We start from the raw sequence: 14,380 nt of genomic DNA on the forward strand, positions 1-14,380 counted from the left end.
TAGCATGAAAAAATGGACAATTAAATCCCAAAAACATAGAAGGACAAAAAGAAGGATTAAAAACAATTGCAGAAAAAGTTATATCAAGTTCTAAAATGCAGCACAACTTCCTGTGCCAAAACAAGAGGCTACAGAAATCTCTGTTCCCTTGCAGTGTTAAGCCTCACCATCTCACATCTCCTATTAACCACTTTTCTCATGACAAATGCAACTCTTCCTTGGCATGACACTTTTTCCTTCCTATCTGGAATGGTGGTGAAAACCAAGAAGAGTAAAATCCCTTATCTTGAAGAAAGCAATTGAACTGGGATGCAGTTGTCACAAAACAGAATGACGCAAAAGAAAAATCTTCTCCAAGGTATAATGTAAACTAAGAGTGTGGATCAACAACCTAAAATACACAATGATCTCAATGATATGACTAGTTCTGAACAGGATTTGTTGTTTCTCTGCATCATTTTATAGCATGTCCTTAATTATCTGGTTTTCACAAAAGGAGTTCATTGTTTTTTGCAACACAACATTCTGCGGACATCCTTTGGACATTGTTTTCAGGATAACGTATGTGTAGTTATTATAATTCATGCTTAGAAGATAGATGCTTTCTGAAATACATATTTACTTAATGCTATTTAATACACAATTTGACTGAAGGGTAGTAGTGCCCAATCAGTAAAATTTGAGATTATGGGGCAGGCACTACACATGGAATTAAAACCACGTTACACTGAGAAAATCAGTAAAATCAATTTACATTTGCTTACAGTATCTGCAAACTGAAGCACACATTATGACCAAAGATAATCACATTAAGATTTTTGGCAATGCTGTACAATAAAAGCTATCTGAACTAGCAGACAGTAATTGTTACTGAATTGTAACAGAATCCCCACGGAGTTAGATGACAATATTAGTCATATAACTTCAGTATGATTAATGACACTGCAAAAAATACCAAGACTGTAAGCAATAAACCTCTTACAGGTAAAGCCCACAGTAATTACTGAGGTCCCTTCCTGCCATAACGCAGAGACACTCGACTCTCGTTGCATTTTTAGTGCGATTAGCTGACACCTTTGAGGACCTGGTGAGGATTTGGCCCATCAGTTTTCCTTATTTATTTGAATAGTTTGGATCACGTCAGATGACAAAACTGTTCCATTTGTCCTCAATGAATGTCTTCATCCTTAAGAAGGGAGATGCCTATTCCTTTCCAGGGACGTTCCCTCTGCTAAGTCCAGATTCAAACTCAGTGAGAAGCAGAAGAAAGACCTCACAGCGCTCCTTACTGATACTGGTGGACTAAAACCAAGCATCTTTTCTTTTTTAAGTCCCATTTTTTCCTCTATGTGACATATATCAAGGAAATGCACAAGCAATGTCCATGCAGCTGAAACAAACTTCTTATGCCTTCAGGACATAAATCCATGAGGATGCACCTGTGGAATATCTATGAAAATGTAGTATCAGAATAAGGGATGAACAATCAGAACTAGTTCTATAAGCCTATTCAAGGAAAACAAATCCCAACCTGTTCTCTTCATGTTTATCATATGCACTGAGAAGCAAAACCCCACAAACATTTGCACCTAACATCTTTTCAGCTTTAACTGTATTCACTGCAACTTTTTATTGCAGTGATTATTTATTTGGTTTTATTTTCATATTTAAAATGTGTGCATAGAGAAAACACACACCCAAAACATTTTGATAAAAAGAATAAGATTAAAACTAAATTTTTAAGTTGGACTGCCCAATTTCAAGCACTGACAAACAAATGAATTGCTGCATGGCCTGTTACATTAGAACAATACTGTGCAATAATTACAAGTTCTAAGATAAAATTAAAATTACCATAATAATTCTCCTGTGAAACATTCCTACCTATGCAGACTATGAATTGCTACTAGGTTGAAAAAATGCATTACCACCTCAAGTCAGGCAGATAAATTATTCTATTTTCATTAGTTAGTGTAGATACTTAAAAGGTTATGCAGAGCAGGATGACAAACTCATTATATTTACACATTGTGTATTGGTTACATTTAAAGACCACCTCTTTACTTGCACACCAGCATTAGAAAGCCAGCTATGCAAACCATGAGCAAAGATATGGTTCTACAAAAGTTTATCACTGAGGACAGCAGAAGTCACAATGTACAGGGCCCACCTTTGGGTACAAGGCAATATCAAGACAGGGACGGTTTTGTGCCTGTTTTCCCACACCATTTCCTTTAGAGTACTTTTAAGAAAGACCTTTTCTCCTCCCTGCCTCATATACTCATGAAAACCAGAAAACCTTGCTTTAAATCTGTACAAAACAAAATATTCCTCTATTATTCTACTGAGAGAGACAACAGTCAGGATTTCATGATCTTCTTCTCTTCACCTCAAAATCTGTAGCTCTGTGCTATTTAAGGCACTGAACTCCCCAAAGGTACCTGAAATACTTTTCCTTCTGTGCAGAAGGAGAGCAGAATCATAGAATCATGGAATAGTTTGGTTTGGAATGGTTCGGGTTGGAAAAGACCTTGAGATCATCTACTTCCAACTCCCCCACCATGGACACTTACTAGATCAGATGTGCAAAAGACACACCAATATCTTAAAAAGGGTGAGTACTTTTCTGGATCAGATTTTATCTACTTGCAATTAGAATGGGAGTGTAGGCTCCCTGGTTTAGTTTGTTGTAAAATTGTAAAGGTAAAACTTACACTCAGTCAACCAATGAACCTTTGAAGATTCCAATCATGCTCATAAAGGAGAAGTATAACTATGAAGATAATTTGATTTTATGTCAGCTTTTTAATCATAGAATTCCCTCATGGTTTAATTTGCTCTGTACCTACCACCATCAATCTGAATACACATCACTGCACATTAAAGACACATTTACAGTTTACAACACAAGTTTTATAGTACAGAAAAATTACTAATACAAGCCATCTCAAGCATCTCACAGAAAAACAACCACAAAAATTGTGATCATAAACTCACGTTTATCTATGATCCATTAGTAAAGAGAAACAGTCTATAATCTGCAAATTGCATATTGGACATGGGTTTCCAATCATATGACAAAAGGAACCACAAGTCTGAAAGGATCAATAAACTAAAATGGGATAATCCAATGTTATTTGGGTGGCCACTTCAAGCTAACAGTGAAATCGGAAGATCAGTTTTATACATATTGATTTTAAAAATGTGTGTCTCTCCAGTAGAAAGTCTCACTGTGAAGAAATTCGTTTCAGTGTGGACAGCACACGTATGACTGACAGAAGGATGGGGAAGACCACCAGTTGTGAAAGGCACATGCAATGGAGGTTTCAAAACTTTCTCTCATTTCTGTATCATATCCTCTCCCTTCCCAGGAAATAAATAAAAAAAAAGGCTTATCTCATTGGAGATAAGCCTGGGGGCAGCACATCAGTGTTTAAGGGACAGTGTGCTAGCAACGTCCTCCAGTCCACTGTCTCAGTGGAGGTAGGGGATGGAGATCCGTGCAGCAACAAAGATGCAAGGGTTATCCATGTGTTACAAATTGTGGAATCCCCTTAGAATGGTCATGGAGTAAATGTCATTAATCATGGGAAGGAATGTGTTGGTTTTGAGTCGTCTCTTTACCTTCTATGGCATTAAGGAACTGTAGAATAGCATGTGACACATCTCTGACTTTTCTGATTTCCTACATTGGAAAGAAAGCAAACTGTGGCAAGTTACACAGGAAAGAAAGTCTGCAACTTTGCATGTTCCAATGCAATTTTAAAAATACATTCGTAAGATTAGCAAATCACAGTAACAGAAGTCTTCCTGACAATGATCTACCTTCTATCTACCTTGGAAACGTCTTACCACACATGACCACACAGCTCTCGGGTAGCAACATTACTCAGTCATAGTACTTAGTTCCTGTATCAGCACTGTCCTTTCATAAATTTAAACATGTTTTACAATGGACAATTATCTGTAGCTAGAAATAACTGTAAAAACGTACCTATTACTGTGCACAATAAAACACACAGAGCTGTGAACTTCAACAGGTACAGGATTTCACAGTACATAAACATCACACATGAACCTCAATCTATTTAAACACCAGTAGCAAGGGAGTTGGCAAGTGTTCACTGTCCTCTGACATAAAAAGTTCTATAAACCCAATCACTACACCTGCACAGGAATCCCTGCTCTTACTCCCAAGCTTCTGGGAGCTTTCTTCAACATCAACTCTCACTTTGGGAATGAAAGAGCCATATAAGAAGAGAGATGATGGATACATATCACACGCTACCTAATATAGATAGGTTCTGCTTGGTCAGAACTATGGTATGGGAGTGCAAAGAATATTCAAACCATCTTTTTACTACAAAAATCAATGTATGAAGTAGATTCTATGTGGTGTTTGGACCTGTATATGGGCATTGGTAACCTACTGTTAAACTATGGTGAAAAGTTGATATAATTTTCTATGTTAGTCTCTGTCCTACATGTTTTAAAAGACAGGGCAACCCAAAGGATTACACTATAACCTAGTGCTACTTTTTTCTTATCTATTACATTATGCAAAGGGAAAAAACTGATGATATCCTATTAAATTACAGTCCTAGCTAGAACAGAGGAAGCAGAATATAATTTCATGCTCTGATAAATCAGGAAAAGGCAATAGATGCAACCTTCCAGAAATATAAGTATGATGCACACTGTGAGCACACAGATAAATATAAACCAAACCCAGGATTTTCTGAGTACACAGATGAAAGATAAAATTTACCCATTTCCCTGGATCCCTTGCAAGAAGTTTTCAGCAACTAAGAGCTGCGATGAAACACCACCACGTGATTTACTAGTGCACATCAGGGTTCTGAAACGGGGCTGGCTCTTAATGTAGCTTCAGTGCCTTAAGAGTCCACAGAAGATGGAGAACTGCATGTACTTCTCTGTGCATCTCTAACAATGCCTGAAGTAAAGCAATCCTTTGCTCTCTAAAAGTGTTACACAAGTCAATATACATCATGCAATATAGTTTTCTATAACTTCTGGTCCTGGCATGACTTCTGTGTTTCAAGTTTACACTGGTTCTTCAGTCCCCTGCAGCCACTCTGACCTCGTTGCTTTGGTTCTTTCTCAACTTCCATATGAAAATATGTGTTTCAATCTGATGGCTTCTAGCATGAGAATGAGAACTTAGTTTTTGATGAAAATTTAGATAACAAATTCTTTGAAGATATTTCTCATGGGTATGTACTTTCAAAACCACTGTATTCATACACAGAACTGAAGAGTTTATGAAAAATCATACATTTATTTTTTACTTCTTGTTGGTCAAACAACAGGAAACCAGAACATTCAGTTCAAAGTAGCCCAGAAACTGAGTGGGGTCGAACTCCATATACAACTTGGGAAAATCTCCTCTGGGCTTAATTTCATGGATTTAGTAAAACCATTCCCTTATTTTCTGCCAGATGAAAACTATTCACACAAAAGCTCCTTGATCTTACTTAGAATAGTGCTTGACAGTTCTGAGTAACTATTAGAGATGAAATATGTGCCTAAGTGTTGTACATGCACATAAATAAAAATACTAATATACTCACCCCTTCAGTGTTAATCTAAAAGAAACTTCATTCTTTAACTCTGTCAATTCTAATCCAAAGACAGGATCGATATCCTAAGCATTAGGTCAAAGCCCCAGTAAAGCAGCATTCACACCACGTCCCGAGGCTCAGTGAGTTCAGCCAAGGGCTCAGCACTCCTGCAGTGACAGCACATGGAGAGTGGCAGCTCCAGAGCTCGTGCCTGAGTAGGCATCGGTATCACCTCCCTTACAGCAGACAGCTGAGAGGCCTGCCAGCAGTCACAGACCCCAGTGGGACAGACTCCACACTGGAGCAGGGAAAAGGTGTGAGGAGGAAGCAGTGGCAGAGACCAAGTGTTTTGCACTGATTGCATCAGCTCCCCCCATAATGCTACCACACAACATGCTGCTCAGGGTGGAGGTCAAAGAGTCAGGAATACAGGAATGAAGTTGAGTCTGGGAAGAAGGGAGGGGTGGGAGAAAGCATTATTAGTTTTGTCATTGTTTCTTACTGTCCTACATTGTATTTAATTAGCAATTAATCTTTTCCAAGTCAAGTCTACTGTCCCCTTGATGGTACCTGGTGAGTGATCTCCTTGACTTTAACTCAATCCATGAGGGTTTTTTCTTATTCTTTTCTCCCCCAGTCCTCTTGAGGATGGTGAGTGAGAGAGTAGCTGGGTGGACACTTGGCAGCCAGTCCAGGTCAACCTGCCGCAAGGTGTTTGACAGTGGCCATCTCACAGTCAGCAGCAAAGCAGGAAGCAAGTGCACAGGGCAGGATGACAGGGTCAGCCTTTGATACAAATTCCATTTTTGGGGCAATCTGCTTCCCACAATAACCCTGGAAACAGGGCTTGCAGGGAGGATGATAGCAGATGACCGCAGAACTACACAAAATAGCTTAATCGTAGACAGCTTCTTCTCTAATCTTCCTCTGAGAAAAGGAGTGAATTCCCACATAGTATTTTATTCATCCCTGCTATGACAGAATCAAAGGAATACCATCAATGGGTGCTAGGAGAGCATTTTAATCTCTCCAGAACTGAGATCAAAATGTTATTAATGGTGGACACTCGAAAAACTTACCAACCACAGGGGCTACTTCTGTGTCCTACTAGTTTATACTTCCCAGACATGGTTTTTGTTGTATGTGGATTACCAGCCATGTCAGTAAGGCCACAAAAGTGCAAGGAGGTCTGACCTCTAGGTCAAGCAGAGGTTAGAAATTAAGATGTGATCATGCAACATCAACATACTGATGCAATGCAAAAAATCTCCTGATCACAGCTGCTAGGGAAACAGTTATCATTTCCAGTCATCTGCTGACAAGACAGAATGGAGTAAGGGGAATTAACAATAATTGGAGAAAACCACGAAGGATGTGCCTAAACCAACAGCCATACAGTCCTTTTATGCCAAGTGTTGCCGGATTTGTAGTAGTCATTTTCCCCCTTGTCAGAAGTGATAGGCTTAACCCTACAGTCAATATTAATGTGAGGGGAATGCTGAAATACAGTCTAATGAGAATTGCACTCATCCCATTCACAGGACCCTGGAAGATCAAACAAGGACCATTTCCTACTTTTCCAATAGCATCTATTCTTAAAAGCCTGAGGCAGTTCTCCAGTCACACACATTGATACCAGTAAACACCACAACCTTAACTGAAAGATTTTTGAAATTTACCCAAAAGGGATTTTTAAGATTTGATAACAGCCTTTTCAATTACTGTTTAGAGATATACTTTATAATAGTGTTTATTGAACCTGTTCCATTCAGACCAAAATAGTAATCAAAGTAACTTAAGTAAAGCAACCTCTTTTACTGCTTTAACATTTAATCCCAGTTTAGAGTCACACGAACTGTATGCACTCAGCAGACAACAATTTCTATTGCTTACTGATGTACAGCAGGGAAATGCGAACAATTTATATTGTATCTATTAGTGTGCTTTTTAGAATGATACTATGAATCACACCTACTGCTTCAGGTAAAGTTGTTGTATTTCTGTTCCTACTCTTGTAGGAAAATGCTAAAAGTAGGAAAAGCACAGCTGAAACCAAGAACAAGGAGGTACATGAGACACAGTGTATTTTCTTCACTAATGTCTAAGATGTGAGACGTTCGAGGAGGAGCTAATGTTAAACTGTGAGAGAGCAAAAAAACCCACCCAAAAATAAACAAAAAAACAAACCAAAAAGAATTAGCCTAATTTATTTAGCTGGATAAAGAGGCAGCAGGCACACCACTAACCTAAATGGTGACACACCATGGCAGTTGTCAACATTCAAAACCAGATAGTCAGACTGTATGGCACTGTCTTGGTAGAAACTGGGCTGATATGCATTTATAGGGTTAGTTTCTGTGCATTTGAGCAAATGCAAGTATGCATTGTTATGCCAAAAAGATCCCTATAGAATGTAACAGCTGCAGGAAAGCAACAGATCTCAGTGGGTTTAAGAAAGAAAGCATCAAGTATTTCAACTCAAGGTGAGACTATATTAAGGCAATGTAAAAATAACTGCATCCAACTACAGTGTAAAAACACAACTTTAGCATGAAAAAATTTTCTTGCACAGTTTCTCCACACCTTAAACATATTCACCTCCAATAAAATGAGAAAGCAAATTTAAAACTACAGGGACGCACCACTATACAATTCTGGAATAGAAACTTAGTTTTAAAAGCTCTTTCAGCAGCTATCACATATTTATCAAACTAACTACTGTGTCACTTTAAGGCTCTGGCAGATTTATATAGATGTTAAGAAAGAGAACTTCGATTTATTTCAGACTCCTAGCCTGAAATATTGCTTACTTGGTAAGAACAGAAACGTCAATCAATAAGAAAACTCCTCACCTTCTGAAGTTCTCAATCTTAAACTATGTGCTTTTATGACAGATCAAAGTTTTCACACAATTTCATTTAGGAACAGGCAGCTTTGCTCCCCTGATTACAAAGATCAACTTACAGCTTACCAACTATTATGTTTCATTCTTTCAAACATGCAAAGAAAATAGTTTGAAATGTAAAGAAACATTTGCCAAAACAGTTTAAACCACTGCTCTGCATCTGTATGTAGAAATGTGTATGTATATTCACTCATTTCAGGAATTACACATATTTAAAAGATTTATGTTATAATACATGTCCTTACTTTAGTCTATTTGATCTGAAAGACAGAATGTTTAAATGCAAAGTATTATTCTCTAGCCATCTTCTTCTAAAGTACTTCCAATTCACTTGATTTTAACATCACCTCCCATCACCACCTGTCTTGTCCCATTTAATTGTGTTCAAATTGAGAAAAAAAGTCTCAAATCCTTCAAACAATACAGAATCTCTAAGTAGTACAAGATTATCCAGTTGCCAGTTTCATTATTTGTTCAAGCAGAGTAAGAAAAAAATACACTTGTTTAGGAAGAAAGTCTGTTTGTGCAAGCAAATATCTTAATATTCTACTAAATATCAGGAAAAAAACCCCGCTTTAATATGCATCAAAACAAATATTTTTTAAAAGCAAATAAAATATTTAAGTGACTCATTCCCTTCCTAGCATCTGGTCTACACTAAAATAAAACCACAGCGTGATGAGGCCAATGGCAGTTTTCCTCACAGGAATAACCAAGTTGCCATTAATGAAAAGTGATATTTAAGTTTGCCTTCAAACAGTTTAGTCAACGTGCAGACAGCCTTAAAAAGAACATAATGCTGATTTAGAAGGTATTCACCTTTATCTGAATCAGAGGTACAAAGATAAAGAGACAAACAACTTTAATTCAAAGAACTTGCATCCCTCTGCTTCTTGATAGATCAGAGCAAGCTCAACTGCAAATAGTGACGGAAGAAAAAGAATGGATTAATTTGAAGATAGTGGACTTCAGGGATCCTAACTAATAAAATAGTTATTCTTTTCAGAAACATGGTAGAAATTAATCAGACTACTGCAGTTTCACAGGAATAATGAAGAGTCTGAATACGTAACAGTTAAAATTTTATGGAGTTACTGGGTGCATCACTCTGCAGACTGGCTTCCCCTCACCCCTTCTTTTCTAAATCATGGCTCCATCATCTTCAAAGTTTATTTCAAAGGTTTCTAGTTAGTGTAGCAATAATACTGATCTAAAAAAAAGGACCTGGGGAAATTCAAAGATTAATATACAATAGAGTAAAATATTCTAAGCAAGAATACTCAGAGGGTGGATTTATTTTGTGTATATTACTCCAGGAGTCTCATTAGAATAAGTAAAATTGAAATGAAGGATCATAGAAGAGGAACAACAGAAAACTAAAAAAGAAATATCCTTAGCATTTTTGTTGAAGAATTTCAGACTTAACTGAACACTTTGTGGTTTTTTTAAATAGTATTTTGGATTCTGAAGAGAATTAATGCAAATTTTACAAACACAAAATAACAGATGAGAACAAATTTTATTATTGCTATCAATGGTTTTTGCAGTGTTGCCTAGAAACACAGATTCAAATCAGAGGAGCCGCATGGCAAACACTGAGGAAAAAACCCATAAAAAATACCCAAACAGAAAGCCCTAAAGACCCCAGCAAACATAACCACTGAAAAAAACACCACCACCCAGTTTTTTTCACCTTATTAAACTGAACTTGTGCTTTTCAATGATTCAGTGGTCCAAGGGAATAAGTTAATATTCAGTCTTGATGGAAAATATGCAACATAAAATGCCATTGTATCTTTTGATTTTTTTTATTGTTTCATTTCTGTTCATGTGACAAAAACAATTAAAAAAATGTATTTGATGTACAAGATCTCATCATGTATCATGAAAACAATAAATATCTCGAAACCTTACTGCTGTCAGATGAATGGTTTGTCTTAAATCCCAGTTCTAAGCTGGTTCTCATGTAGGTGGAGTTCTGTCTAGCCCAAAGCTCTGGCCCAGGCAGAGCAAGAAGAAATTCAAAGCACGTCCAAGCAGGATGAGCACCCAGCTGCTAAAAGGCATCATTTTTCTTTTTTTTTTTTTTTTCTCTTTATTCAGATTGATCAAACCCATTCTTGTTGTTTAACAGTAACAACCAACCACATACTGACTTATCAATGGCATGTACTTTTCGAGAAGTGAACACCTACACTTAGAAAATTGTTGGGAATTCTAACAAATGCAAAATTTCTAGAAATGAAAATTTTCCTCATTACACAGAATGATGGCATAAGCCTTTTAAAGATGCTAACAATCATTTATCCAAGAGCCTGTTATGTCCACAGAACTTCAGAGGAAGAGCAGTTTTTGCCTTAGATTATAACCAATCAAGTTATCAACAGGTCTGATCAATGTTTCTGCACCAAAGTAGGTTCTTCCCATTTGGGCGAAAGCATGTTCCCATTTTGAACACAGTTTACTTTTGCAACATACCTGGAAAACTGTTCTTGCAGCCCACGCATCTGAGCCCGGCTCCGTTCTGACTCCAGCGTCACCTCCCGTAATCTTTTTTCACTCTCAAGTCTCAAATGTCTTTCTTCCTCCAACTCATGTATCAGCTTCTCACGCTGAAATGTCACAAAAAGTTATTTATTTAATTATACACACAAAACACACTTTTAGGAAAAATTTAGGATTTAGTTTAGGAAAAATCATTAAAAAAATCAAAATAATGACCCTAAAAATCCAGTCCCATCAGTTTTGTACAGAAATTTTACACAGAGATAGAAAGTTTCATTTTATATTTCAGAATATCCCATCACACTGAGCTACCCTTACTTGACTTACTTACAGATGTCAGCATATTGAAAAGTAAACATCCACCCACTCTTTCCAAGTTCTTTTTCTTCATCTCCATTCAAAATAAACATAAAAATTATATTTGAGATCTGCGATCACTCCTGCTTCAGTGCAGACAGGGGAAGCATGAAACCAGTCAAGAGGACAACTTGTCACCCATCCCTTAATGTTTCAACCTCGTGGGCAGGAAAGGACTTGACTCTGCAGCCACTTCTTTTCTTGTTTTGGCTGAGAGAAGGATCCCCATCAGCAGGACAGAGTGTATTTGAATCTATTTACTGAAATACTATGACAATGAATATGTTTTTAAAAACTGAGTAGCAATCAAACGAATATGAGAGTCATAAAAGTGTCATTAATTTTACTAACAGTTATCAGAGGCAAATAGCATATGGGTGTTGCTAATTCTTAAAACATGGGACCAAAAAACTCAACCCTCAACATACAGCACTACTTGGATAAATCTACATACACTATGGTCTAATCTTTTTTTCTTTAAAACAAAGAACATCATATAAAAGGGTATCTAATGATTTTAAAACCCTCTTCCAAAAGTAGCTAAATGTAATTGAAGAGGAGTAGTGAAATCAACTTAAAAGTTATAAGAAAATGCTATTGGAATTAAAGAATGTATATACAGCCTTTTCTATATGACCTTGTTAAACGGAAATGAAATTAAATTAAATTTTTCCTTGTAAATTTAAATGTGATAACAAATCAGTTAAAAAAAACCACAAGCACTTTAAGTGGTACTACATTATACTCAGTCAGCAATGGGGTTCTAATGTCTAAGAATAGGTTAAATCATTGTAAAGCTACAGTGGGTTCACCACCTATATGCTTTGTGCCTATAGTGCAGAGCAATTTGTAGCCTGTCAGACAGTCTGACATAGTTCCATTGCTGACCTAAATTTTCATGACACACCTGCAAAAATTTATATAGAAATTACTCGTACAGCTTCATTAGTAAATAACAAAGGTGTCTTAGTGTTAAGCCATTAAATGGAGAAGACAGCTTATTTGTACAAATCTCACAGCTATAAATCTTACTGGATAATAATTTACAATAGCAGTAACCAAGGGACCAAAAATATGAACATTACCAAGTGGAAAACAGATCTTAAAGACAGTGATAAATAAGCAGATGACACAAAGGGAGGCTGCAAAGGTTTAAATGAAATATCTCTATGCATGTGAAAAAATGGGGGGAATTACTCAGAGAACAGAGGGGTTCTGTCTGGTTGGCCATATGTAACACCTGGAAAACGCCCAAGAAACAAATTACTGGCAAAAAAATACATTGTTCTAACTAAATTGTCTAATTACTGTCCTTAGTGTTATATAACCATATCCTACCCGGTGCTGAGTAATCCTTGGTTTGTGCCACAAGAAGAAGAGCAGAGAGTTCAGTGCAGGCAGAAGATACACAGCAGCCGTACAGAGTACAGCTCACGGAGGATAACTCAAGGCTAATGATATGGCAAGAATATGCACAGCAGAAAATATTTCTCCAGCTTAGATCCCATCAGTGCCAGCTTCAAACTTATACTGCTCCAGAGGCTCTTGCTGAAGACTGTTAGCATCTTCTCTTATAGAGGAATTTCACTGCTGCTAAAGAGACATGTAGAGCTCCCAGAGGTAGCAAGGAAAACGGCATAAAAGAAATATATAATTACCACCCAGGACTTAGAAAAGCTTTCAGAAGATACTGGTGTCTACAGAAACTGGGCTTAAAACCAAATATGCAACTTTCCCTACAGAAACTGTTTCCTTTGGAGGAAACTCAGGTACTGCTATGAACACCTGAGTGGCCGAGTTGACTAAAAGCATCAGGCTGTGCCTGAAATACCTGATGCAGTAACAGCTTAACTATGGCAATGGACTGAAGACCAGAGATTCAGCCATGCCTTCAACACTCATTCAGTGTCACTGCAGCCACAATGACCTTATTCTGATACAGCAACTACCTCTGCATGTCAGGTATGCTGACCATGTTCTGCTCCTCGAATAAATTTTCCTTCTACATTACGTGCAAAAGCAGATCTTCCTGGGGTAAGAGAGACAAAAGGTGACACTTTGGAAAGCAGAGAAGTATCCTGTTCTCCATCTTGTTGTCAAGGTGTTTGCAAGTTGCTCACAGTCCCTGCCTCTCACAGTGGAATGAATGTGTTGTACCTCCATGCATGGCCACGCTCCTGCTAATCACAAACCCACAATTTCTAGTAGACCATTGGATATACAGCAGAGATTCACAAGCCCAAACTTTTCCCTACAGGTCACAGAGCTATGTAAGCTATTTCTTGGTTTCATTTACCTCATGGTGATAGGTCAGAGAATGTTGCTGCCACCATTTACTCCTTCTATTCACGTGGGGAAATCTGTATTATCATCCTACACAAAAAGATCAGCACATCCACATGGGCTTTCTTGAGTTTTTCTTAAGAAGAAAGGATGTAGGAACTACTTTAAGGAAAGTACTCTTAAACCAGCAACAAATTCACATTACAAGAACAATAACGTCACAAGAATGAAATCTCTAAACATTAGGAACTTCTGACATGAGTTAAATGCCCAGTTCCAATTCAGTCATCTCAAGGGTAAGCATCACAGAGTATTTGTTACATGAGGACATACTGTTGCTGTACAAAATTCAGGCCCCTTTCAGGGTAAGGGATGAACAATGAACAAATCATAAGGCTACAAGACCAGAAAGTTCAAGTCATAAGGCTACACTGACCTATGGCCCTGAAATTCTGGATTCTCTTCCCAGCCACCAAAACCCTCCTGTATGAATAACTGCACAGCGACCACACCACTGGCCTTCACTTTCATGATTCTACGCAAGAATTTACTGACAACCTTGTGGCACTTCTGCCATTTCTTGCAGGCAGAAAGCAGATCTGCTTTCAGCCAGATCACAGACATTAAATACTGTAAAGTGGGGAGAAAAAGGAGTAAGAGACCACCCCAAGTGTGGGTGGTCTCCAGGACACAAAATAGTCATGTACACTATACACAGAAAGTATCTCCCAGCAGTAGTGACCTTATC

General features: G+C 37.6%; 1 protein-coding gene across 5 annotated transcripts in view; it reads right to left on the reverse strand.

Moving 5' to 3' along the window:
- Positions 1 to 14,380, reverse strand: part of NCKAP5 (NCK associated protein 5) — a 371,875-nt gene that overhangs the window by 171,721 nt on the left and 185,774 nt on the right. For all 5 annotated transcript variants that reach the window (XM_027679099.1, XM_027679100.1, XM_027679101.1 and 2 more), the window contains exon 5: positions 10,966 to 11,099. In XM_027679099.1, coding sequence (XP_027534900.1) covers positions 10,966 to 11,099 — 134 coding nt within the window. The remainder of the gene's footprint in view (positions 1 to 10,965; positions 11,100 to 14,380) is intronic.

This window comes from Neopelma chrysocephalum, unplaced genomic scaffold (assembly GCF_003984885.1).
Source record: "Neopelma chrysocephalum unplaced genomic scaffold, ASM398488v2 Primary Assembly neopelma1_44, whole genome shotgun sequence".
NCBI classification, from domain to species: Eukaryota; Metazoa; Chordata; class Aves; order Passeriformes; family Pipridae; genus Neopelma; species Neopelma chrysocephalum.